General features: G+C 42.1%; 1 protein-coding gene across 1 annotated transcript; it reads left to right on the top strand.

Moving 5' to 3' along the window:
* Positions 1 to 343: 343 nt before the first annotated feature.
* EFCAB5 (EF-hand calcium binding domain 5) lies at positions 344 to 27,131 on the top strand (the record flags this gene model as incomplete). The annotated part of the gene is made up of 20 exons (XM_080356834.1): positions 344 to 900; positions 2,371 to 2,527; positions 3,186 to 3,249; positions 4,788 to 4,858; positions 8,468 to 8,623; positions 12,599 to 12,698; positions 13,401 to 14,123; positions 15,148 to 15,216; positions 15,344 to 15,436; positions 15,859 to 16,073; positions 17,285 to 17,441; positions 19,593 to 19,882; positions 20,756 to 20,928; positions 21,673 to 21,901; positions 22,602 to 22,754; positions 23,747 to 23,850; positions 24,178 to 24,431; positions 24,929 to 25,158; positions 25,362 to 25,458; positions 26,965 to 27,131. The coding sequence occupies 20 exons, from the start codon at positions 344 to 346 to the stop codon at positions 27,129 to 27,131; spliced, it is 4,059 nt and encodes a 1,352-aa protein (XP_080212960.1).
* Positions 27,132 to 27,284: the final 153 nt, after the last annotated feature.

Genomic DNA, 27,284 nt, shown 5'->3' with positions numbered 1-27,284 from the left:
CACTTGGTTTCTGAGTCTCTAAATGACCTGGAATTAATCACTTCTGTGTCTCAGTTTCTTCTCCCATAAGAAAGGAACACACTTATTTAGTTGCTCTGTCTCTAAGGGCTGTCATGATACATAATTAATCTTTATAAATCATTTACTGAACTTTGAAGTAAAGTGGCTGTATTTATTTAAGAGTACAAAGCAGCAGTAACAGACTAAAAAGGAACATAGAAAAAGAATATTAGTCAATTCCTAACAACAGACTTTCTTCCTCCTGTGGCATCTGCTAGGACACTGCTGCATTTTGGGCTTTGTATAACATTCTGCTTTTGTTCTCTGTCGCAGTGACTGAGGGATGACTGCTCAGCCAGAAGAAGCAGCAGGTCTAAAACATCCCAGACTTGGAGAAAATAATACGACTGCCAGAGAAATGAAGAGAAATCAAGGGAGTGATGAGCTTCCCTGTTTCAGTAATTATGCTCTGTGGAAAGAGTGTTTTTACGAAAAGGTACAGCAGAGGTGTCTGAGTCTGCAGGAGGCAAAGGTGAAGATGATTCATGCACAAAAGGCAAAGGAAGAAAAGGTAAAAAAGAGAGAACCCTGTGACAGGCTGCCCAGAGAGTGGTTCAGTGAAGAGACAGAGTCACTAGATACTCGCATCTATTTGCTTGACAAGCTCCTACCAACATTAATCCCAGGAGTGGAAAAACTGTTAATGGAAGTGGAAAGAAAGAATGTGCTTGCACCAGACAAAGAACCAACTGAATTCAACCCCATTATTTTTCTCGGAGAGTATCTGATGAGACATAATCCTCAGTATGGTGTTTCTACAAAACCAGGCCCATACCTGAGAGGAATGAAGATGGTCACGAAGGAGATAAAAACTAAGATGCCAGGTACAGCATCAGAGAGGTAAGAGACTTGAAAGTGTGGCTGGTCACAAGACCAGAGCTGGTGTCTGTTTTACCAGAGGAACGGTGTGACTGCAGCCATAGCTGTAGCAGATTTTGCATATCTGCTGGTAGTACTATCATGGGATTTGCATTCTTGGCAGCTCAGGATTTACATATTTGTGATGGCTGTATTGTGGGATTTGCATGAGATTCTTAAACCACAGCAGCACAGAGGATTTTACTGACACCCTGTAACATTGAGGCTCGTAACGTGAATCACTGGCTTTCTAAACAGGAAAAAAGTGTTACAAGAGAGATGCTCGTCTCTGCTCAAAATCACATGAACACCAGAAAGAATGGGGTGGAATTCTGGCCCCAGTGAGGAGCCTTGACAATTACCTTGAGGGAAGGCAGGATTTCACCACAGATTCTTCTGGCAAGCTTACCTGTCCTCAGCGAGCACTCCCAGGCCACCTCCAGCCTCTCCTTAACTGCCACCTGATGGAAGTTGAGGCATGGAGGAGAACAGATGGGAGAAATTCCTTATCCGAATACATTGGTCCTTAAAACAGAGAATTTATTTGTCCGGGCATGGTAGTCCTTCAGTCTGAGTCACCCATGCTGGTGTGGGAGTTAGGCGGCTCTTCCTGAAGAAACATATTTCATTCTGCAGGGAGAAGTCACCCTCGCTGCCATCTCATCTTTTCTGGAAATGTCTAATATGAAATGAGCTCACTTTAAAAGGGGTGCCCAGCACTGTTAGAGCCTGTTTTGTCATTATTGTCGAGGGAGGAAACATTTTGTGCCACACCAGGGACACCAGGCAGAGGAGGCAGCTCTCTGATGGTTTAGGGCCCTAGAAATAAATGCAAAACCACAGCACAGTGCAGGTGCAGCATGTGATGTGACTTGTGCTGGGCACTGCCCATACGGATCACCAGAGCACCTTGGCAACTCCCAGCGTGGCCTTTGCTCCACTGTCACCTTGCAGACCGCTCCCAAGGAGAAAGAAAATCGAAAGGACATTTACACAAAAAATTATTAATGTCATTATAAATGTGAAGGTAAAATTTATCATTGTTTAAACTACACAGACTAGGAGAGCTGTAGAGATTATTTTCCTTTAAATGTCTGTTGTATACAAGAGACTGTCTTCACATGCACGTATCTGACACTCAGAGGTTATTTGTTCAAATGCATAGTTACACTAGATTTCAGGAGATGATATATGTCAGAGTGTAAATACTGTCACCTCCTTGGAGCTGCCCTCTGAAAACATAGACTACTAGTATCTTGTCCAATAGCCACACTAGTAATTTTGTGCCTCAAACATCAAATATTTCTTTGGAAAAAAAATCTACTTGTACTAAAAGGACAAGAGTTTCAGTAAGAATGTATTTCCTTTCATTTTGTTCTTCATGGTAGGCTTAATCTGTCTTAAATATGTTTATGATGGTATCTTTCTAAACCATATTCCCATGTCCTACAGGCTGGCCAGCATGAAGTCTGAGGCAGAAAGCATACGTAAGGAAAGGCAGCAGATGGAAAATATGAAGGCTCAGGTGAAAGAGATGAGAAAAGAGGCGCTGGCAATTCAGTTCAAGGAGTGGACGGTGGATGTCAGTGGCAGAATACCAGTCGCACTGGTAACTAGGGATTATCCTTGATAACACACTGTTGGGATTATTCCAGACAGGAGGAAAAGGAAGATTGTGATAGTTCTGTCTGCCCCGGCATGGCAGCACGGAGCACGGGGATGGGCAGTGGCTCTGACTCTTAAGGTCAGGGTGCAGGTCGGTGTCTACCACTCAGCCTCACCAAGCCCTGATTCCCCACAAGCACATGGAAGGTTGTGATGTCTTCTCCACAAAGGTCCTGGGAAGCTAAATGCCCCACGAGGTACTCATACATTCCCGATGTTGTTGGATACACACGGCATCACTGGATGTCCTTCTCTGCAGCTGGTTATCCCTCAGAATCCCCTTAAAAAGGTCCAGAGCAGCCACTCTTGCTCTCCTGTGCCTTCCATTAAATATTCTTTCTACCCCTGCGACTCATACAAATTGATACTGCAGCTCATAATGGATGAGATTTGCAGAAATCATAGTACATCTCTTGATACAAGGCCTGTAGGAAACAGTCCTGTGGTTACACACAGACAATGTCTACATTTAACAAAGCCCACCTATGTGAGATAAGAAGCATTCCTGGCCCATACGACTGATTATTCTGGGTGATTTATTTTAGTAATTACCTACTGTTGTCTGCATGAAACAGGCCTTTGACTATTACCTTGATTTGTAGGTTCAGAGTGCCCTGAGGTCTTTTGTGGATGTCGTTGCTTCTATTCCCACAGATGCGGGAAAAGGTAAGTTTTTATTGTGTCTCCTTTAGATTTATTTCTGTGGTCTGATTTCTGATGAAAACTGTGAGCTGTGAAAGAATTGCTAGGGATAGTTACACCAGCTAGGGTATTAACCACAAATCTTCACACATTGGAAAGGGACTGAACTGCCGTGTGGTTCATTAATATGATCTTGAAAAGTACAGAGAGAAGTGAAAAAAATCTTTTGGAGAGACAGAAAGATCAGATGCAGGCCCTTCACACTTACAGCCTGCATTAGCCATTGCCATGTGCTTACCACGATTTATAAGAATCACTGTAAAAAACACCTTCATCTACTCTATCCCATGGTGTTCCTTGTCTCTGGGAGATCTTGGAAATCCCATGGTCAGCTTGGCATACTGGGAGTTGTGGAGGAAAGGTGGGATTGAAAAAATTAAGGTCTCACTGCATTGTTACCTTTTATGGTTTCAGGGACAATGCCAAAGCTTACCTAATGCTCTACCAAATCACACATCTTGTCTGGCCATTCCCTTTGCCAGTCCCAGGCGTGCCACAGCACAAGGGCCTCTGTGTCAGAGCACTCAGCACAGAAAGGATTTCCATAACCCCTGTCCACTTCATAGCTTACACTTGACCTCCCTCAATAATGATCATTGAATAGATAGAACCAGGACCGTTGAAGTGGCAACGCGCAGCCTGCTGCCAGCCCTTTATATCCATAGCCTGTAATGATCACCAATAATAACAAATCTGCTTTTGCTGGAAGATGGCATGATGGGCAGGGAATCTCCAGAGCCCATTTCTGTGTGCTGCTGGAGTGCTCTGCCCTTGCTCAGCCCTCTCTGTATTAGAGTTGCTCCTCTGAGTAATTATCCTAGGTCTGTAGTACGTTGTGTGAATGCCCAACACAGCCTGGTGCTCCTGCTGTGGTGGCTGCGGTTCTTGAGATCAGATCCTGGAATGTAGAAGAAAGAACAGAAAAATAATCCCAACAGAAATAGCATGTCTGTACTCAAAGACCTCATTCAGAAATCTATGTAGACATTCGATGTGTTTTCTCAGTTCCAATACAGCATCCCAGAAGCTGACCAAAATGTAGTTTTATGTATCATAAGCAGTAAAAATATTCCTACAGAGCTTCTTGGGAAAATTGCTATGATTTTCAGATTCCACTCTTGCAAAGCAGAATCTATGTCTCCAGAATTTTAAGGCAGTTTTGTCTGTTTTTTTTAAAATAAAAAAATTTGCTTCCCTCACATAATTAGCTGTAAGTACTGTAAAAATGATAGCAATTTGCACCAACATATGTCAAGAATAAATATGACCATACAGTTCTGAATAGGTAAATGCGGATTTTCAACAACTGAAATGTGTAAGAATCAGAGTTAGAGAGCGTCTACACAGTCGGATACTTTAGCTACTGTGTATGATAACCTCAAATAAGTGTAATCCAACATCTGAGGAAAGTTAATGTAACATATAGTGTGCAGAATATGTGTACAATATGCAAAACCACAACTGTTTGCTTTCTAAACCAATATCCCTTCATTTTTTACTAGCAATCTATGTCAAGAAGCTGGAAATCATAGACACATTGGGAAAAAAAGTAAACATAGATGAATTCGCAGAGGTGAGAGATGAAATAAGAGCATCTGATTCAGAATATGATGTGTATCACAAAGTAGTAGAATTTCCCTGGGGACAGCTGAGTAAGTGAAAGGCATCGCTTTTCCAGCGTCCCAGGTAGCTGGTTATATGAGGACATTTCATGTTCCATTTCCATATCCATCCTCTGCTGTTATAACATTTCCATTCTGGCCAGCAAGAGGGAAATACTTTGTTTTCCCCAGAGCTGCAGCCTGTGCTGCCCCCTGAGAGGTTACTCTAGAGGCAGTGGGTTCAGGGTATCCCTCTTAGTCCCTTTTTAGGATGCTAAAGCCCTGCATCAGCTGTGAATTCAGATTTTGCGTTGGCTGCTCAAGGGAGGGTCAGGCTTCCAATATAACCATTAGCCTGAAGTAATTAGTACTGTCCCAAAGTATTGGTATTTCTGATTATGTTCTGTTAACCATAGAAAAACCTAACAAGTGATGAACTGGGATGAGAAACTACCATTTTTGCCCTGAACTGTTACTGGCTTGAATGATAACCAAACTGCAACAAGTGTCATAAATGTACAAGAAGCATAACCAGGCTGAAAAATACAGGGTTTTAAAATCAAAAGCTGTCACTGAGAAACATCAGAAGTGTGTTTTTAACTCACCAAAATCAATAAATATAGTTGGAAGTTTCACCCCATTACTCTTCTTCAGTTTGAAAACAACCAAATCAGTTCAAACCATGTTTACTAAAAAAACTCTCCAGGCCAAGACTTTGGCAGCCATTTCTACCTACGACAGAGCTAAATTTTATGGCTGGGTAATTAAACCTGTGAAAAGAGATGTTTAGAATAGAAATAATGACAGCCCCTCAATTGCAGCAGTGTGAGTGCGTGCTGGTACAATAATTAAAACCAGCGTATAAAGCAGCTGTGCAGAGACTAGTTTCAAGCAACCATGTGTGATTTTCGTGCCTTCTTTGCTCTCAGGAGACTCACATGTTTGATATTTTGCACTGAGATGCATTTTTATGATAACTTGTTGAAGGCTTTTTTAAGCATGAAATGAGGTATTTTTAAATTTATCCTCAGAATAACTGCATTTAATTAAGAAAACTATTGTGGATAATGGGAGCCCAGAGAATTGCCTTTGTCACTGAAATGAAGCATCAATCCATAACCCCTTTGGTACATGTATAAGCACTGAATGAATTCATGCTCCATTAGCATTAGAAAAATGTTTTAAGATATATTTTGTGTACTCTTTATTTTAACTTAATTAAAGATATGACGACAGAGATCACAAGTACAAAAGACACGGACTGTCAAGCTGTCTGATTTACCAACCAGTGCAACGCTGTTCTCAGAATATATTCTCTGATGCTTTTTGGAATTGGGTTTTAATTGAGTCAAATGATGAGGTTTTCATCACTTCCCTTGGGAACTGCTCTGTGACCACAGGCCTTGCTTTCAGGACAGGGCTGTTTCTAATCCTCAGCTACAATTTACCTTTGTTCGTCACTTTGCATCATCCACCAAAACCAGAACGAGAGAGTATCTTCCTCCACACTGGCCTGGGCGCTTTCACATGTGGAAAGCATTGCTTTTTAATGGACTTTAGCATTAAATGGTGCTTTTTTTTTCCTTCCTCAAATTCGGTGCAGCTTTGAGTTACCTAAAGGCTGTTAGAAACTCAGTGGAGACCTCACACGTTGTTGTTGTTGTTGGGTTTCAGGTGTTTTTTCAGACGTGCAAAACAGTGGGTGTTGAATTTTTACATCTTTTGTGACAAGCTCATGGGGTCGTTTGTATTAAAAGTGTTTAAATCCGAGAGACCAGTCCTTGATAGTTTATTTCACAGGCTTTGTTCTCTGACATGTGGAACCCCCAGCAGTCTGACACAAAGCTACTGACACCAAGGGAAATACTCACATTGCCTTTATAGGGTCAGAATCCGGCTTTAAAGGTGGGGTTGTTTTTTGTGATTGCTTGTGGCTTACTCGATTTCTGTTGAAACAGAACAGGAACAAAAAAACCAGCAGGAACAAAAAGAAAAGATCCATTTTTCTTGATGATAATGTGTTCACAAACTACAGCAAGGTCTTGCACTGGATAGCAAGAAGGAAGTGTGCCAGTTTTCTTCTGATGGGCATCAAAATCTCTTGGTTAATAATAAATGGATGCATGTTATGTGTACAGTTCTTTACACAGTAGAGTGCTTTACACACATCAGCTAAGAAAAGCTTATGATTCTACGATAGTTCCTCCTGCCCACATAGTTGAACATACGCTTCTAGAAGATTTTCTGTGGAGCTGTTAGACAGCAGTATTAGTACACAAGCCTTTGGATGTGTCATCAAGATGACATATAAAATAACAAGCTTCTTGCCCAACCTGCCTCCTCCCAACTGCTGTCATCTTTAAGGTTCATCTGTCACAGGGTTCCGGATTGTAATAGCTCTGAAAATCTCATCAATACACATAGCCCCAGATCTGCCACCTTCTCACCAACCCACCTACATCCTCTCTTTTAATGCTGAAATGCAGAAAAAACACACATTGCCTTAGGAGTCTTTCTTTCCCACCAGCCACCCCTCAGGCCACCAGCTGCTGCTTTTCTGCTCTTCCTCTCTTCTCCACTTGTCCCACATACTTGGATATTATGCAATATAGACATGAATAATAATAACATACATTAATATTTCAGTTTTTTAATGCCTGTGCGGCATTTCAGCAAGCCCACTATGTTCTAGTGTCTATGTCAGGTATCCATACCCTAAAAATGGGATAATGGGAAACATTCTGTGTTTTCCAAATTCCTCCTGTTAACTGTATGGGCTCCCTGTTCTGGTGGCTGGCTCCAGAAACCTGCTATAATAATTCAGCACAGGCTTTGGGATTGTGGTTTGTTCGGATGGCCGTTATTATTTATGTCATGCACACCACATTTTTAGAACCATATTGCTTTTGCTCATAAAAACCACATGACTATAAATCCAAAGTGTTAAAGTGTCTCCAAGGCTAGAACTTAAAATAAATCTCAAGTCAGTAGTATTCCCGGTGTCAGAGGACCTGGGTGACAGCAGGCTCATTTTCAAAAGGTTCTTTCCTTTTTTTTTTTAAATTGTATCCAGACTGGTTCTCTAAATACTGAAATTGTGGACAATGGTCATTTAGTGGCACTAGAGAGTTAAGTGACTCAGCTCTGCAAAAACTAGTGGCTCAAAATGCCTCCGTAGGTGCAGTCAGGAATAGTAACTGCGGCAGAAAATCATGGAGAACTTATACTTTCCCTGAGATAACCCAGGGTAAGCACTGACATTTCATAGGGGGGATTCCAATCCAGCACCTCGGAACCTCTGGACCTTACAAGCAACCTCTGGGCCAGGAAAGGAGCTGCTCAATGTGCATTTGTGCCCAGTGCAGCAGCGTCTCAGGCTTGCTTGGAGAATATTGCTACTTCTGAAAGAAGGAACAAAGTAGGCAGTGTAGCATCCACACACCAAGTTTGCATTACGTTAGCAGATTAAACTACGAATTCACATATATTTCATTGTATGAAATAGATTTTCAAGAGTTGAAAATAAAGGTGAAAACACTTGAAGGAAGCTAACCATTTACCCTACTACTTTCTCTCCATAGTATGTCCATTCCTACACTGAACATTTTTCAGATGACGCGTTCCAAGAAATCCTGAAGCATCTCTCTCAGTGCGCTGAAGACTTCAAAGGAGCAATAAGACATGATATGTGGAGGCAGATGTTTACTGATCTCTTCCTAGATTGTGATTCTGGAAAGGTAAGCAAAGCAGCTCTCAACCTCATTTCAGTGTGGTGATGCTTCCAGTTTGGTATTTCTCTGAGTAACTGTGTAACATGATGGCTCGGGTCTGAAGTTTGATGATTCTGGAGAAGAAATGAACCATGAACTTTACTACTTCTGGTCATTACCTGTTCCTACAGCACATTCAGAATGTTTGGGTGCTAATTTGTCTATTCAGCCATACTTCAGAAAAGATAACCCAGTATAGATTGACCTTAACAAATGTGCACATTACTGCAATAGTAACATATATTGTGTTAATTGTGTTGCATTTCTTTATACACCTTTAGGGCTTCTATCAATAAATCTCATAATAGTTTAAATATAAAATGCGAAATTATCTTTACAACCTCTCAGAGAAAAGTGCTATGAACTTCAGCCACTGTTAATGGGCAGGAAATTAAAATACAATGAGTCAGTTACAGAGCTGGAAATGGAACTCGAAAGCCATAATTTGGTTTTCAGTAGCTCTCAACTCTATTGGCCTCTGAATACACCTGCATACCCATTAAAAAAAAAAAAAAGGCAGCAGCTAGACTTATTAGAAAACTAGTGAATAGTAGGAGCTGAAGAATCAATGGCACAAGCTATTGCTAAAAACTTGGGCTTCATCAAAAAAGTATGGTACCTATTCTGAGTAGTTTCGGTTCACCAGTTGCTGGCTCCTACACAGCAGAGAGCTGCCATAATCTTACCGTTTCCTCCCCTCCATAAATTATATATTCCACCCAGCACTCCTCTAGTGATGTTTACAGCATGCCTACCCAGAATGAACCCTGCTCTGCAATCTCATGCTAATAATGTCATTACCTCTCAGAGAATGGAATTACACAGCATGTTTCAACACCAATGGTGTGCTTTAGAGAATAGCAGGCAAGCTTCTGTTTCAGGGCTGAGGAAAGAAATGTGTCTGCTGCTCAGTTAGAAGACATTTCATTTCTTATTGCTCTGTCAAGAAGAGCTATGACGGATCCTCCTGGGTGGAGTAGTATGTAAAGCCGAGTCGTGTCTTTTCCGTGTGTTTTGAAAGGATTCCTTCTTTCCCTTTCATGTTTTGATGTGACTTTCATCCTGTTATTTCTGTGGCAATAATCACCATCTCCATGCTACTAATCCCAGTGGAATCTCGGAGGCAAAGAGCCAAAAATTCTAGCACATCATAACAAGAGTGAGCAGCGATCAGCACAGCCATTGCTGCCCAGAAAGGCATGATCAGAGCACAAACATGGTTTCTAGCCTCGCTCTGCAAACTGAGTTCACTAAGCTGTAGTATGGGCCACGCAGTTCTTTTAAACTCGACCTGGTTTCTTTTGTATCGCTCTAATAAGTCCTGCTGTACTGTACCCACAGGGAAGATAAAAGATGCAAACTAACTCGAGGACTTGTACCACTTGAGTGCGATCCTTTACTTGTAGTGCTCATTCTGCAAAGCACAGCGAAGCAGTTGTTTCAGTTCCTAATTTCCATGTGTTGGGTAGCAGGCAGTTATTCCAGTCTGCATGGTGAGCATGGCTGGCTGCCTCCCTGCCTTGCAATTAGAGCCAGGGAGCTGAGAAAGCAGTGTTTAAATTACAGTCAAATTAGAAGGTATCCACATGATCATTATGATGATTTCAAATGCACGCAGCCAGCAGGATGGCAGCTCAGTGAGAACAGCCTGGACTATACAGTGCAGCAGAAACTTTCCAGGACAATACCAGGACACAGCTGAATCACTTCTTAATGCCCAAACTTGGACTTAATGATCTCAAAGGTCTTTTCCAACCAAAACGATTCTACAATTCTATGAAAAAGCCAATAACTCTGTGAATTTTAAGCTTATTGTCTCTCTGTGCTCATGTATATCAAGTATAGTTTCTTTTATATGTTACAACAGAACCTGCATTAATTTTCAGGGTCTTTTTAAGCCTGGGATCTTTAAATGCAACTGAATTTAGTCTGAGATGAGTTTTCAAACTCATGGTGTTTGAGACACTTCTGATTACCTTTCTGGCAGAACAGCAACAGAAAAGTCTGCTGTCTCGTGGCCTTTTCTGAGTGTCTGTTATTCCCATCTCACTCGCTAACAAGCATATTGTGGTGTTCAGGCTATACACACCGCATTTCCAGAAAAACAATCGAGCCATTAAGCACTGACCTATCACTGATTAAATGGCAAGTCTGGTTTAGTCTGTGTTGCTAAAGGAATTACTCATAAATCACAGAGCGTTGCTGAAAACAACTGAGAATCATCACCTGCCAATATCGAGGTGACAAGAAAATTGGGTCAACATGTTTCAACTCTCCAGCCACTAAAGCTGGCAGTAGTTCAAAGTGGAGACGAGTTTTGGATGATTGTACAAACACAGATGGTTTGCTGTTATTTCTAGGGGCTGCTGTACCTGTCCTGCCAACAAGACTGCATGAAGGGCTGATGGGCAGGAACCTTTCATCAGCCTCCCCAGTCACACACAAAGTACATAGAAACATGACCTTTTTGAGTCAATTTAGGAACCCAGAAAGACAGCATAACTGAGTATAGGACCTTGGGAATAGTTTTCATGTTGTAATGCTCCTCTTTTCTATAGATAGCTTTGCTGTGATGACATTTGTTGTTCCAAACCCACGCATGGCTGAAATTCAACTGTAATTTCCAGCATATTTTTGCCAGCAGGAATTAAGTTACAAGAGTCTGAAACACTAAAACCAGACTGGACAGCAGGTTACATTTCTGTTCTCATCCTTTCCTCAGGATCTGCAAAAAGCTTTCAGTTGCCTTTAGAAAAGAGGTGTTACAGTAACAGAAAACGTGATGTATTCACTTAGTTTTAGCATTAACCTCCTTGGGAGGCACTTCACCTGTAGGTGATGGGTGTCTCTCAGTTGTTTTCAAATCCAATGTTCCTCACATTAATACCATTAATTACAGTTTTAGATTATAAACAACACAGTCACCTTGCACTCATTTCCAGAAAAGAGCAGCAAACTTCTTCCCTTATTTCTTCAGCCTAAGGGCAGGGAAAGTTGACAAGGAATTGAAAGCTCAGATCATTTTACATTTTGCGGTCTTTAAGAGCAAAATGTGAAAAGGAAATCAATAATTCAGTTGGAAAGCTGCTTGCTAGAAATAATGAACTTAAGTAAATCTGCTCTCTAATTAACTACTATATTTCACTAGTGAGAGGGATATTACAAAGGTGGCAGAACTGAAATAATGACAACAGGAATTCATCATTAAATTGAAAGCTTGCAATCGCTTAGATTTGCTTCACTTTTTAAACTCGCAATTTCCTGATTGGAAATGACCCATTTAATTGTCTTTTCCTGGTTTTAGTGTCTGCATACAGTCACCCTGAGCAACAAGGACTTGATAAACTCTGCATGTTCCCCTGCACTGGAATTACAGATGTCTCTCTTACCTCTGTGCTCAAGTGTGTATGAATTTTTAAAGGAAATTAGGGAGGTTGTCATAATAGCTCAGATTTTTGGACTAATTATTTTCCCAGGCAGTTGCCAATACGTAACGCTTCAAAGGAAATGATGGGGCATAAAAGCAAACGACAACGTGCAGTCACTAACATAATACAGCACAGCCCATAATATGTGAAAATTCTTCCATAATGCTGTCAGGCAATCAATATCTGTCCTGGAAGTGGGAAATGTTGAAGCTTTGATCTTTACATGAAGAACTCCTTTGGCAGAAGTGGTTACAATCATCTAACTGTAATTTGTCAAGAACATGCAAGAGGATGTGCACGCAAAGTAATATGTATGAGGAGTTGCAGCTCAGCCCATAGAATAAAGTTTTGCCTCTATGAAATAAATTCACTTCTTTGAAATTTGTACTGATGTTCTGGTAATGGATAATTTTCAGTCACAGGTAATTCTTAGCTAATGGTGCCTTTGTAGGGCTGCAAATGTAAACCCCAAGAAGCACAGGAAAATAACAATAATTGTAATCTTTTTGTCTAGGTTGGTCTCTTAGATAGACAAAAAATGCTTGCCCTCCTTGTAGACTTCTATGACAGAAGCCCCGTGATCATGAAAAGGAGATTCCGTAACCCAAGACAGTGTAAGTATCTGAGGTGTTTTAATTGTGGTTAAATCACTAGGAGGTGACATGAGGTTGTGTGGTTGATGTGTGTTTTATAAGGATTACCAGAAATGGCCAGTGCCTAAAAAAGGACCCGAATGAATGCTGTGACCTATACGCCAGAACTTGCAAAGGTGTTTTGCAAACTGTGATGCCGTGTTCAGAAATCCAAAAGTTTCCTTCCTACAAAACTCTGAATTACTTTTTGGAAGTAGGACTAAAGGAAGACTACTTTTCCTGAAACAATTGTTCCTTCTTCCCTGGCAATAATAGAAGTTAATTTTATGTTTAGGCTAAAATTTCTCCAGAAACATGGAAAGATAAAGAAAAAAAGCAGAGAATCATCTAAATGAAAGTAAAATAATTTAAAGATACTGGACATTAATGAATTGCTAAGACCTAATGCAATGGAAATTGCAGCTTTCCCTCTTAGTATGGAGAATTATGAAACATGATATTTATTTCAAAAGAAATATGATGCAATCCACAATAACAAGTGCAGTTCTTTGCAGGCAAAGACTTTATTCTGAAGTTTTGTGTTTCTGAGATGCATATTCGCAGAAGGTGCTGAGACTTGTATCTCCTATGGAATACCTTTTCCTTGTTTTAAATCCTTATGCCATACTAGAGAACATAAACCAAATGCAAACTGTCAAAGTATCAATTTTTTTTCTATTTTAGGGCCAATAATTGAGCTGCAAGAGATTGAGCTGCTGGATTTATGGGGAGTCCTCGATGACCAGGAAGTTTGTGAGGAACTCAGTGAAAAGCTGGTCTTGTCTCAAACAGAAATGTCTGAGGGAGAGATTTTAGCATATCAACCTGCGTCAGTGGTGAAAAGCGCTGAATTTGAAGAGAATGATTTGGATGGAGACACAAAACATACTGAGAAATCCAGTTTCCAGGAAGACATCGAAACTGCGAGGGAAAGTGAGTCTGCAAGTGCAGACAGACAAGAGGAAGATTTCCCAGGATCCGACTCCACTGGGAACAGTCTCAATAGAGATGGAGAACCTGGATCTGAAAAACAAGTGGAGGAAGAGGAATTTGGCCTGGGTACAAAGCCTGATACAGAAACAAATATGCAAGAAGATCATCCTGTGTCAGACAGAGAACCTGGCACAGAAGGGCAAGTTAGTCAGGAGGAAGACGATGGCATTGCAGAGTCAACCAACACAACTGCAGGACCAACACCTGAAGCCACAGCCATGACCTCAGAGGACACAGCTGTGGCAGACATGGATGTCATTGCTTCAGAACAGGATGCTCCAGTTGCAGAGGTTGTGAAAGAAACTCCTGCAAGAAAAGAGAGTTTTTCCAGGCAGCATGGCAGCCAGTTTGGCCGACAGACAAGCTCAGAGACAAGACTGAAGGATGAGGACCTTCTGCAAGACCAGAATAAAGGTAAAGTGTTCTCCTTTATTCTGGTTTAACGATAGGTGTCTTTTTAATCCATTTCAAAACTAATGAAAGCATGTGAGTGATTTCTGAATGCATAAGGCCATAAGCTTTGATATCTTGTCAGCATGGTGTTTTCTGGGTTTGAGTGTGTTGCTCTCACAGGACGGCAGGTGAGTCACTTTGCTGGCGATCTGTATTCAAGGCACTGAGCAGACACTTTAATTCAAGTAGGGAGTTTCTGAAGCAGCAGCATTTTTCTAATAAGGAGGAACTTTATGTTCTGTTTCACTCTGTAATATTAGTCTAGCAAGACAGGAGCCTGATTATGTTAAATATAGAGATGACTTTTAGTCATTTTTAGACGGTGATTGCCCATAAGGAAACATATTATTGAATCGTATAGCAGGAACCTTTTATTTTAATCTCTCACTGTCTTTCCAAAGGAATATCATAGTTCTTAATTGTGTACAAAGGCTCTTGTTCTGGGGAGGCTGTGATCAGGAAACTCTGTGTCTCATAAGAGGTACTTTCTTAAACATGCTAGAAGAACGAACTTCCTTGCCAGCGTGCTGTGAATACATTCATTTCTCACAGTTTAAAACATTGCAAGAACTGAATTTATGTTGCCAGGGCAGTCTAGTCACAGACTTACTATGTTTGGGACATGCCATACTTCAAACTTCAGAGCAGATTCCTACCCTGTTCTTGCAGAAACAATGGTGTGGTTGTACAATGCTCTCTGAGGGAAAGGTGGATGGAAACAAGAACTCCAAATAGCGTTTTGAACCCATCTTGGAAAATAATTTAGCTCATTACTCTTGCTAGAATGGATATTTGTAGCTGGGATTAAGAAATGTAACATTCACCAGGTGAATTTCAGGAAGCAGTATTTCCAGACAGTAAAAATAAATAGCTACTGATAACAAGGGTAACTCCAGAGTCACAGAGGTAGATTTTATATATTAATCAGCAGGATGCTCAGACTAGTAAGCTCTGGTTCACAGAAGATTTCTTTTTAAATTTGCAGGTCCAGCACCCCCAGACAGACAGGACTCTCCAGCTGAAGCTGGCCAGGAGTCTGAAGTGCCGTGGTCAGGTGACTGTTCTCATCTGCTTTAGAAACTATAGCTTGGTTATATGTGTTTAAAGGCTTTTAGAAAAGCTGTATCTGTGTCCTTTTTACAAGCTTATATCATTACAAGGTGTATTTTATCTTCTATCAGGTGAACTTCTGACTTTAGACCTAAGTTGCAGGTATAGCAGCTACGGGAGGAGAATTCCAGAGGACTGGAAGTGTGAGGCCACTAGATTTCCAGGTATTTGGTCACAAAGTTTTGTGTTCAGTTGTGCACATAGTGGCTGGCAGTGTCTGCAGAGATGCCAGTACTGCTGTGAGCTGAAACTCTGAGCAAGAACACAAACACTAATTCCTGAAGCTGACTTCAAGGTATCAGCAGTGTCGTCTTTGTGTCAGAAGGCTCCTTGCTGTAGACCAGTAATTTCATCTCACCTGTGTTTGGGGATTTGACCTGGCCGTATGATAGCGTCTATGCTAGACTGCGGCATAAGTCTGAAGAGATGCTATTAGAAAAGTATAAGCAGAGTAAGGCACTTAGTCTGCATTCAGCCATACTTACAGCGGGTAGGAAGTGCAGGATTCAGGACTGCGTTTATATGTGCCATGCGGGTGGTTTTAGAGCAGCATTTGGCTTCCTGCATTGTGATTTCTGCTTTTCAGACTTAGGTCCCATCATGGCAGAGATTCAGAACCGCTGGGCTTCTCGTACTAGGAGTGCCTTTGATGAAAGCTGCCTCAACCTGCCCCAGTTTGTACAGCTCATGGAGACATTTGTTGGTGAAGACATTTCTCTGCCTACTCTGAAGAGGCTTAATGCGTTTATCAAAGAAGAATACAAACAGACAGAGGAGGAAAAAATAGAACAGCTAGAAAAAGTAAATATTGATAAGTTTTGCTGATCCCACGTCCAAACAAAAAACAAGCAAATGCCTACAGACTCTGACAAAGTAGACTTTTAATCTCATGCTGGCAGAGCTATTCACTTGCAGGCTTGCGTTCTCTGCTTCTTCAGGAGACCTCTTACCCCTTTGTTTTCATATGGATCCTCCCTCCCTAGCCTGTAGCTCTAGAAGTGATGACAGACTCATCCTGTAAGAGGTTGTCTGTCTGTTCTAGAGCTGGACTGAGTGGGACAACAGGTTGATAGTTAATTGTGAAAGAGCTCAAAACATTCCATTCTGCTTATTCACCTTTATAATGACCAAGAACCTATTCTCTGACCTACTGCACTGACATGTACCTATGAGGTTGTGGATGTTTTGGGGAGGATTTTAAAAGAAGTGTGTTTGGTTTTGCTATGTGCAAGGCTGTATGTGAATGTGCACATGATTCTTTGTGTTTGAATTACAAGGTGCTGTTGCACTGTGTTGAAAATATATATTCCCCTTCAGCAATATCCTTGTGCCCCATATCCCTTCAGAGTACAGATGTATTTTGTGGTGGGTCTGCCCGTAGTAGCTTCTCTAGCTGCATTGTCTGCACACTTCTTTCTAGTTTCCCTCTGTGCTGCTGACCTAATTTGGATGAGATATTGGATCTGACGGCTCTGCTGTCTTCACGCTGAACACAACACACACTGCCAGTATTTTGGCCTTTGAGAGAACTGCAGTCCAGCCATTTATCACTGTGGGCTGTGCAAAGACTGGGTTTAAAGGACAAATTGTACATCCGTTTGCTTGGAGCCCACACACTTCAGGGCAGCACCAGCAAAATAACAATGTACAGAAACACAAACTGTCACATCTTCAGGTGTTACTGACAAGGTTGTGGTTAGTTCTTACTGGGAAGACATTCGTATTCTGGGAAATGTACACTTACCTGAGTTGATCTCACCTTAGATCCAGCACGGGCTTCATTTGTTCACTGAGAAATAAGCCTCTGCAGGGCTGGTTCTGCTTGGTAAAACTGAACTGTCAGCCGTGTTGTTTCCAAATATCACCCAGGTTTAATGATTCATCTCCAAGTCTGAGCCATGTATTTATGGAGTTGCCCTGGCCCATAGGAAATCCTATATTTTCCATATTTGTGTAGACACTGAGCATCAGTGTCCAGGGCTTATCAAAGACCAGCTGTTCCTCTGTTGTAGGTTCACCATGTCTCTCACTTGGCCCAACGGAAACTGCTTTTGGAGGCACTTTTCGAAAAGTGGGACAGCAATGCATCTGGGTTTCTGGACCTAGAAGAGGTGGATGCTGTTCTAAGCACATTCAAGGAAGGGATGGAAAAAGAGGCCTTGAGAAAGGGTAAGGGAACAGCTCTGCTCTGAGAGAACAATGTCAACACAGTAGTCCTTGAACCATTCAGTGACAGTGCTAATGAAGTTGTTGGCAAGCACCAGTCATTTTTTGTTTTCACAAGCAGTCATAAGCATACAAGGTATAATGTATAAAATGAAAAGGAGCAGTTATCCAGACCTACTTGTCAATGCATAGCTCCATCCTCTCCTCCTGTGCGAGACTCCCCTGCGTCAGTTTCCCAGTCAGAAAGGTAGTGCACTGCTTGCATGACATTACAATGTGCTGAAAAATTATTCAGATGTAACATGCAATATATAGTTGTAATATGGCAGTGAAAAACACACATAAAGCCTGAGTTCTGCCACACATTACTGAAAATGGCTCATTTTGGCGAGAGCCAAAATCTCTTTATCCTTCAGCTCACTTGCGGCAGGTGGTGGGGTGGGGAGCACACTGGCATGCTATGCTTAATTGTCTCCTGGCTGCAAGGCCACAGAAGAAACTGGTGGTTTACAGCTCTCTTGTATGCAAAGCATGCCAGAACACCCACAGAAATATGGAAGGACACAGTCCCTTCCATTCAGGGCTCATAAACTGAAGGACAAATACATAGAGAGTATAGCAAAATCAATACCACCTACAAGCAACATAAAACTATTTCTAGCAGCTTCAACCTAATATCTCAAAGATATCATGGAACAAGCAGGTTTGGGGGAAGGGTTCACAGACATTGCAGTCTTCCTGACTGAATGGTGGGTGGGATTATTTGAGTTCCCGTGTAAGTGAAAAGCATAACATTACAGATGGAATGGAGAAAAAATTCCTTATGCTGTGGCTCAATGCTGAAGGCACTGATCATGCCATGTTCAACTTCATGTGTATTTCTTTCTTCATCTCTTTCTTCAAAGAGAGGAAAAAGTGGAGGTGAAAATCCAAAGATTTTTATACCATCAACAAATTCTCCATGCTACTTTTGTCAGAAAATCAGAAATTAAATTTAAAAATACTGAATCTTCTTTAGATGATGGGCAGGATAAGACAGCATCAACAGTCAGCTCCGCCATGATTTGGGCCGGTTGGTACTTGCTACTTCTGTGGCTAAAATTAGTGATAAAATGCCCCTGAGTTCTGTGGGGGAAGGAGGAGGCTCCCAGCTCCCAGAAACCCCTGTGTCTTGGGTGCACTGGGAGCAATCAGGGCAGCTCCCTGCTGTTCCTGTGCATCATTAATCAAAGCATTTTCTATTACACTGTTCCTTATAGACCGCTGTATGTATTGATCACAAAACACTCCCTGCTTAACAGCAAAGTCACACTTCTACCTATCTATCTTTGCTTGCTTAGTTTGCTAGTAGGAAGCAGCTTGATGAATAACTCTCTTTACTTCTTTGGGTCCAACGGGATTTGAAATCAGGATGCAGATTAAAAAAAGGATGGAAGTGTTAGTGAGGGCAGTGCTCAGGAAAGGCACTGCCAGGAGCATGATCAGACAATCACAGCCTGGGCAGAGCAGCCAGTAAATCGTGTGTTTGCAGAGCCAGGCAGCTGCTGCACCTTCCACAGGCTGGGCAAGAGCACCCCCGTGAGCCCAGAGCTGCAGCCTGGGGAGCACCGGGGCTGGGAGAACGAGTACACGGGTTGAACTGCTCTGTTAGTAACATCTGAATAGGAATTGATGGGGTAAATTTACATTTTCATGTTCAGTCTCTTAGGATTGCAAATCTGAGATGAGTCCCATTTGTCTTCAGGACCTCTGAGCAAATTGGAAGTTTGTGAATCAGAGTGGGTAGAGATTCTAGGAAAGAGATTCTTGAGAATCACAATTTGACCCTCGTGGCATTCCTCATTCCTCCTTCTCCAAGCAAAAGTCAACTCTGCCAGACCTTTCTACTGCAGCTTATTTACCCATATTTGCACCAGCTCAGCTGGAATCCCTGGGACATGAAAAAGGGGACAGGGGCACAGCTCCGCTCCTGGCCTTGTGCAAGATGGGAAGGCGCAGCCTCCATGCAGTCGTTTTTACTCCTTCACTACCCTGGGAATTAATTGCCTTTTACACATTTTTCATACTAATTTATTCTTCTAAACCTGGTATTTTTTATAACAGCTCTCTTTCTCCTTCTGCTGTCCATGTCTTATTTTCTCTTTCTTTTACCAGCGAAGAAACACCTTTGCTCCCGTTACCCAGAGCTCAGCAGAGCAGGGAAGCTCTCCCCAAAGGCATTCCAGCTCTTCCTTGAGTTAATTGCGTCTGAGTTTGCTGGTGATAAGGATGAAGCTATTGATAACTTGGTGGAATTTCTGACCGAAAGCATAAAACAAAGTCACATGGAGAGCCTGCAAAGCTTAACCAGGAGGAAATGGCTGCACGATATCCAGCAAGCAGCCGAGACCAGCGGAGCAAACATGGACCCAGTTTACAAAGCCGTGTTTAAGGCCCTCTTGCAGGTACACATCCCAGGGAGCACAAGAACCATTTGTGTTGTGACTGTGACACTGATTTCAAACCCTGATGCATTTGAGTGGAACTCGCAGGTAGCATGGGAAGCTGCTCTGGGGTGGGTTTCCTTGCGCTTTTCTGCACTTTGCTGATGTTCAGGAGAGCCAAGGGTAGTGCACAGAAAGAAGCACAGGTCAGATCTGCAACCCACAGATTCTCATCCATGCTCTGCCAATGCAGAATGCATTTCGTGGATACTTATGTCTCACTTTTTGAAGGGCTGACTCAGATCAAATCTGGAAATCCGTAGGTCTAGTTTTGGAGCGTCTGAAATGAAACACAGCAGACTCAGTTTGGGATAAAGATGGTTAATTTGTAGTGGGGATAGTTTCATTTTCAACTTGTAGTTGCAACTTTAGGTGTTTGTCCTCACCGTTAAAGCCCCCTGAAAGCAAACTTCTCTCATGGTAGCTGAAGTGTTCTGACAATATTGTATAGATTTGTAATTACAACTCTGGCACTTGTTTGTCTGGTTGTTCCAAAGGAATCTCCTATTGGAGAAGAAATCCATAGTTTTGCTTAGGCACAGGTTATAATTAGGAATTATTCTTATATTAACTGCTTCCCATTAACAGCAGGAAAAAAGAAATCCCGTTTTCCTTGCCAATCAAAATACAAAGGGTTCTTGCTTGTAACAGAGCATACCGGTCAGACGCAATCACAGCACAAACACACATGTCATGCAGTTGGTGCATGACATACAAAATCAGTGACCCAGAACCGCATCTCAGCAAAAAATGAGACAAGTGCTAAGTACATGAAATAAGTGTAATGGCCAGTGGCTAATGTACATAATGTAATGGGAAACATTTGGTTGCTAGGATGCAGAAGCCCATGGGGATAACAAGAAGATCAGCGCATATATTGCCCTTTTGGAAGAGAACCGGCTCTCACCAGAGCGGGGACAGGCTCTCCTGCACTATGTGGCATGTACCACGGATGACGCTCCATATGTTTTAAACCAGATACTTTACAGGGACATGAAAGGAGTCAGGTAAGAAAAGCTCCAAGTAACTGTTCCTTTTTCTTAACAATATTTGGAATGTAGGGGTACCAGGCAGTGTTTGGGGTGCACTGGAAACAGAGGTTGAGAGAGTACTTGGGAGAAGAAATCCCCTCAGGGACCGTTGTGGAATGATTCATTATCGTACACATGCCCTTATACTTCGCATGGTCTATTTAGAACTGCTCTGTTTGGGATTTCACTCCTTTCCTTTGGGAGATTAGCTCACGGTCTAATAAATCTCATCCTTTAGCAAAAGTCTGTTCTATTGAGCCTACGTTTTCTTGTTTAAAAATTAATTCCCTTACACCAGTCTACATCCATAGGATATTTTTTGAGAACAATGCCTTTCCTTCCCTAGTGTTTACACTATAAACAGCTTTCACGCCTCTTCACTTCACATTTCCAAAAGCTAAACATGTTTGTCTCTTTCTTTAAATATTGTGTCTTGTCATCTGTAAAATGTAACTGCTGTTCACTTCTGTATTCCCCTTCATTACATTTATTAGTTGATGTTTTAAAAATGTCCTAAGGATGAAAAGTGCCTTATTTATTACCACTGTCTTTGGGATGCAAGTGGTAAATGTAGTATTTCTGGGTGTGGTTGGAGTAAGGAGCTAACACCTTCATTCTCTGATGCTAAAAAGCTGGGAGAGATCAAAGCTGCAGTATTTATGGCCTTGCTAGAGGTTTTCTGCTGCTCTTAACAAACCTCCTCACAAGTTTATTGTTCAGTTTTGAAGCTGTCGAAGGGGGAAAGCCAATCCATGTTCCAACAGTTCAGCTCCACGGAAATATCCACTTTTGGAACTACAACCGCCCAGTGGAGGAGAGAAAAGGTTCATTCCTGGTACTGCCATTGCACGATGCTCGCTGGAGAGTCTTTGGCATTCTAGGACTTGACACCCTTCGGGACCAGTGTGAGAAAACCATCTTTCTGACCCATGAGATCAGTTTCTATCAGGTTTGTTAGACCGCTCTTCAAAAAACTGTGTAGGCACCACCTGAATTTTACATTTTCGTTCTGAGTAAACGTAAGATGTACAAAGAATTGTGGGCCCCTTTTCACTGTATATGGTGAAAGTGGTGCGAGCAGAACACCTTATCAATATCTTACTGATTAGCAACTTATCTGTAATTGATTGTGAGGTATCATTTAATCAATAATTTATTGCAGCATCTCCTGGCTAGTAAGTTAATTGCACTTTTGTGCAAAACCCAAAGATAGTAGCTTTTATTTCCTGGAGCTCTGACCCTCATATTTGTGTTTGTTCCCATAAAGTGGCATGAAACCTTACTTTTTACATAGTGGACTAATTATAAGCAACAGCAGTGGGAATTTCTTTGGAATGCTCTTTAAGATCAGCCGCACTGTGGATGCATCGTCTGGGCAGCAGGGAGCGCAGCAAGCCAACATTATGAGTCGGTTTGACTATCTCGACTGAAAACAGCTCTGTCTAGTTAAGGACTTGGCTGTGACCCAGGTACACCTTACAGCCTGATTTGATAAAGGACAATTCACAGTCACTTTTCAGCTTTACAAGTTCTATTTAAGTAACTCGTTACAACCATTTTACTTCATTTTGCTGCATGAACGCTTCCCCAGGTTTTCCCCCACATCATATGGAACTGTCTGGCTCATTTAGAGGATTCTGTTTTCACAGGGAGTTGCTCATGCCTTCAGCAAAGCCTACCACCATATCTTCACACTGGAAAAAGTTCTACGAATGGCAGTTACTGCTCTGGACTGGTTGTATCCCAGGGCACCCAGCATCCACACCGTTACTGTGTACCTGCTGGAGCCTGGCAAGGACAAGGTACGCAAATTCCTGCAGTGAAAAGGCCTGTAATGCTCGGGGGCTGACAAGGCTCCTTCAGTGAGGACTTGCCATTTCTAGCTGCCTGTGGTTTCCCAGTGGTTTTATCATAAGGACTAAAGCCTGCCCGAGATTCTTCTGTGCAACAAAAGGGCTACATAGAGAGGGAAGTTTCTCTCTGTAAAGGAGGCCACTCTTCGTCCTTTTCGTTTTGTGTGTGTCAAAATTATTCTATTTTATAGGTAAAAGAATGTCCTAACTAATGTATTGGCTCTTTATTCTGCACTAATGTCAGCAGCCGAGATGTAAATGCAGCTCAGGACGTGGCTGCTCCCAATTAGCTGGCTTGTGAAGGCAGCCCCCTCCCTGCAGATTGGGTTCCAGTTGGGCAGCAGGCGCTTGGGCCCTGGGAAGCTTGTTACTTCACACACAAGCGAGTAAAGAAGATGAAAAGTGTGTGCAATATTTAGGACTGATCCCATGTCACCGCAAAGTCTGTATGACATCTGCTGTAGCCATAATTCAGCTGCTTCCTCTGATAAGCATGGTTTATGTTGGCAGTTTTCTGTTGTCATTCCCAGCTCTGCACTGTTCCCTCGCTGGCTGCCTGATAGCCAGGTCATTTGCTCCTCTCTGTGCTTTTCATGTGTCAAGGGACACTGGCACAAACATGACATGAGAAAGAGGACTGCAAGGGCATGTGGAAAAGGAGGGAAACCTCTTCTTGGCCTGTGGGTTTTCCTTGGTGTGGAGCGTGGGGATGGATTCAATAGTCTGGCTGAGGGAGGTCCAAGGCACGTTCTTCATGCATCTTGAGCAAAACACTCCAGGAATAAAACCAAGCATTGCTGGGAGATGTCTTTAAACAGCCCATTGCACTTAAATGTACATAGGAGTTTCCTTTAAGAAATAAACAATTTCCTCCCTCTCCAAGCTTCAAAATGGCTGTTCCCTCGCTGCATGCAGCTAAACCTCCTGTTTCTCTCTGGCAGACATGGGACTATGCTCTGTGCAAGATGATTACCACAGATAATACAGGACAAAAAGAAATTCATAGCTCTCCTGTTCTTCTCCTCAGAGAAGAAAACCTCCTAAGGTAGGCTCCAGCACCTGTGAGAGTGCCTGGCTGTACTTCTCTCGCTATCAAGGCTTCTGGTGTGTTTGCATGGGATGCTGAATTATGAAGGAGTGAGAATTATTTTCTCTTTGAGTTAGACCTGCAAAAACTTACCTTCCAACCGAATGCTTACCAGCTGAGCTGCCAAGCCAGCTCTACATCTGTTGTGAAAGGTTTAGTAATATAATACCTTTGTTTTAACAACAAGATATGAATGGCATCTGACTAAAAGATGCTAAATAAATCACCAAAAGAAACCAGAATGGGAAACTGTAGTACATTTTCCTCTCTTTCCTCTCATTTCAGAGATTACCTATTTAAGTGCATAGACAGTTCAGAGGTCATTCGCACTTGTGTCTGTGGAGAACACCACATTGCAGTACCTCTCCGTGACCTATCAGGACAAGCTCTTGGGATATTTGATATCAGCGTTGGGCAACACCAGAAATTACCTCCTCATGAACACAAAGACCTGCAGAAAATGTTAAAGATGGCCCAAGCTGCCTGCTCTGAGATACTGAAAATATCTGCAGAGGAAACAGAACCAACCTATGTACTGGGTATTGTGCATACAGAGCCAAGATAGGGTTCTTTAGGTGTGAAATTAGGAGTCTGAGTAAAACCATATCTAAAGTATAATTTCTACAAATATGGAAAGACAAATACTAATACAAATCTTTGATATATATAAACTACTCCAAAGTTAAACAGAACATTTAAAGTTTGGCTGTAGTTCACAGGATATTTTGTACCCAAGTCCCATTGAAATCACAGGTGTGAAGCAAGGTGCTTTGTTGCCTTTAGGAATCAAGGGTGTTCTCCTCAGAACCGCTCCAACTAAGATCAAAAGAATTTGAATGTCACTTGCCCCTGAGGCAAGTTTTGTCTCCTTCTCAAGCACATGTGCCCATTTTTAAAAGTTTCATAGGCTGTATACAAACCAATCAGTCAAGGAGACAAAGAGTTAATCAGAAAGAGGACAGAGCCTTTTGGTCAGTAAGTCTTGAGTAGCAGATGCTTCTGAGAAACTTCTTGAAAGGTTTGCTTTTGATTCCAGAGGCAGAACATGTGGCAAAGTTGAGGCATGGAGAGATTCTGTTCCACCGGTTCATGCTGCAGGACCTGCGCGAGTGTGTCCGGAAACTCAATGCTGAGAGCTTTGCTGAAATAAAGAGCTGTGCAGAACCGCCCGCCCTGGTCCATACCATAGTTAAGGCCGTGCTGTTGCTCTTCCATCCAGACTGGAAGGGCTCAGAGAAGACTGAGAACTGGAGTCAGTGTATTCTGGTGAGATCTCAAAATGTTAAGACTCTGTTTTCGGTTCTTTCTCCCCCAAGAAGATATAGCTGAATTTTCCAAGTGTGAACTGGCAGTGAAATAATTCATTGCCTTACAGATTTCCTGTACGCTTGACTTAGCCATCTTTAATTCTGAAACCCTTTCTTAAGTTCGTCGCTGCCACCTGACACTTTTTGTTCTCTGCATTGCAGAATCTTGATGACAGTTTGATTCAGGAGATTTATTGTTTTGATCCAACTGCTGCATCTGTGCAAGTTCAAGCAGAGCTGCTGCTGGACTGCATCACTGGTAAATATTATAAACTAATTGTGAGATTACCAGCTATGGCTCAGCAATGAAACAGTGTCAGTGGGAACCTTCAGCTGAGTGCTTTTAAGGTCCTTACTTCAGAAATTAACTTTGATTTCACAATAAGCAACAGATAAGGGGTCCTAAATATCTGCAGTCTTTTTTGGACAATACATTCAACCTATTAAATTTAGAATCAAAGCTCACTGCCTTAAGGAAAGGGGAGCAGATCAGCTTTGAAACGTACCAGAACAAGCGATCTCCTTGTCAACCTCCACATAAACATATTAAGAATGATGGTTCTTTTGGCAAGTAATATGTAAAGACATATTAAGAATGATGGTTCTTCTGGCAAGTAAATCTACCTCAGAACTCCATGCCCTGCTCTCAGGACTGACCCAGCTCCAAACAGCAACATGATTGTGGAGGACAGTGTGAGTTCTCTTTGTAAACACCATCTGCCAGGTACTTTTTATAATATACTCACTGGCCTTATACAGGAGCTGTGTTTCAGTCTCTTTCTCGCCTTTAATTATTATGAGCTTTTTTGGTGCCAGAGCACTCAAGAGGCTATTATTATTTGCAATATCTCTGCAAGAGAAATGACTGTTGTTCTTGTTGAGATCTCTCCCTTGATGATCTAATGCCAGCCTGAGAGGCCTGTTAAAAATCAAATGTGGAGAAGAGTTGTTAATTTAGCAGGGGATATTTATCAACAGTACTCTGCCTACTGATGAACAGTAAGCACTTGATGCTTACTCCTTTATAGCTAAGGATCATAGCTCCTTTTCATATGTTCTCCCTGTATGTATTAAAATAATTGACTGGGGAGAATGAAGCAGGCCCAGAGCATCCCATCTTCCTCCAGTTAGGGATGTAGATGTAACTAAAATAAAACAGCTGGTATGCTCCAAAAGGTTGTTTTGCCAGGATGGAAATTATTTTGAGAGAGTAGTGTCAGATCAGTGGTGTGAAGTGTAATTCAGTTACAGAAATTCCTTTAAAACGAATATACATGGTGTCTGTTGGATAATGCCCATATGTTCCATGTATGTGTGCTGTAATACAAAGCAGAGCACAAAACAACCTACACTCTACCAACACAGCAACGTTTAGTGGTGTGATTCTGTGATGACCTTTAACAACATTTAGTAAAAGAGCTTTGAAGGATAATTACTCTTAAACCAAATCTGAGCTTGGAAAAACACAGTTTTTACATTTTTAATTATGAAATGTGTAGCATTAAAATACAACAGAGCACTTGATACATCAGGGGACCTACCACAATACAAAATAAATTCTAACAAAAGAGCAGCAGTCCTGTGCTTGCCCATTCACTGCCACACCAGCGCTGTGTGCTTTTCAGAGCATCACCATTTTCCAGGCTGGAATTACTGCATCCGGGGAAAGCTCCGCTGCTGGGACGATCTTTTCTGTTCAGTCTCGTGATAACACCACTCACGGTTTTAACCTGGCTTTTGGAATTACCTCTCTGGTGTGTTCCAGGTATCCCCAGGGCGGCGGTGTGGCAGCACGGCTGGGTCCCGGCTGAGCACCTGCACCACTGGGTGCACACCTGCCTGTCGCTGGCAGAGATCGCCAGGAGCCTGCGCAGCAAAACCCCTCCGTCTTCAGCCCCTCTGCGCACCCAGTTCTCCTGTGCCTCCGATTAGACATCGTCATTCCTCATCTAACCCTGGCGATTCTGGCATTTGACATCTTTCCTTCAACTGACTGATGTTTTTTGTATTTTTCTCATGCATAGCCACAAAGCATTTGTTATTAAGATGATAGGAAGTCTGTTAGGGATTATTAAGAAAAAGCAA

Source organism: Nesoenas mayeri, assembly GCF_963082525.1.
Source record: "Nesoenas mayeri genome assembly, chromosome: 20".
In the NCBI taxonomy this organism is placed as follows: Eukaryota; Metazoa; Chordata; class Aves; order Columbiformes; family Columbidae; genus Nesoenas; species Nesoenas mayeri.
This window is presented reverse-complemented; position numbering and strand designations above follow the sequence as displayed.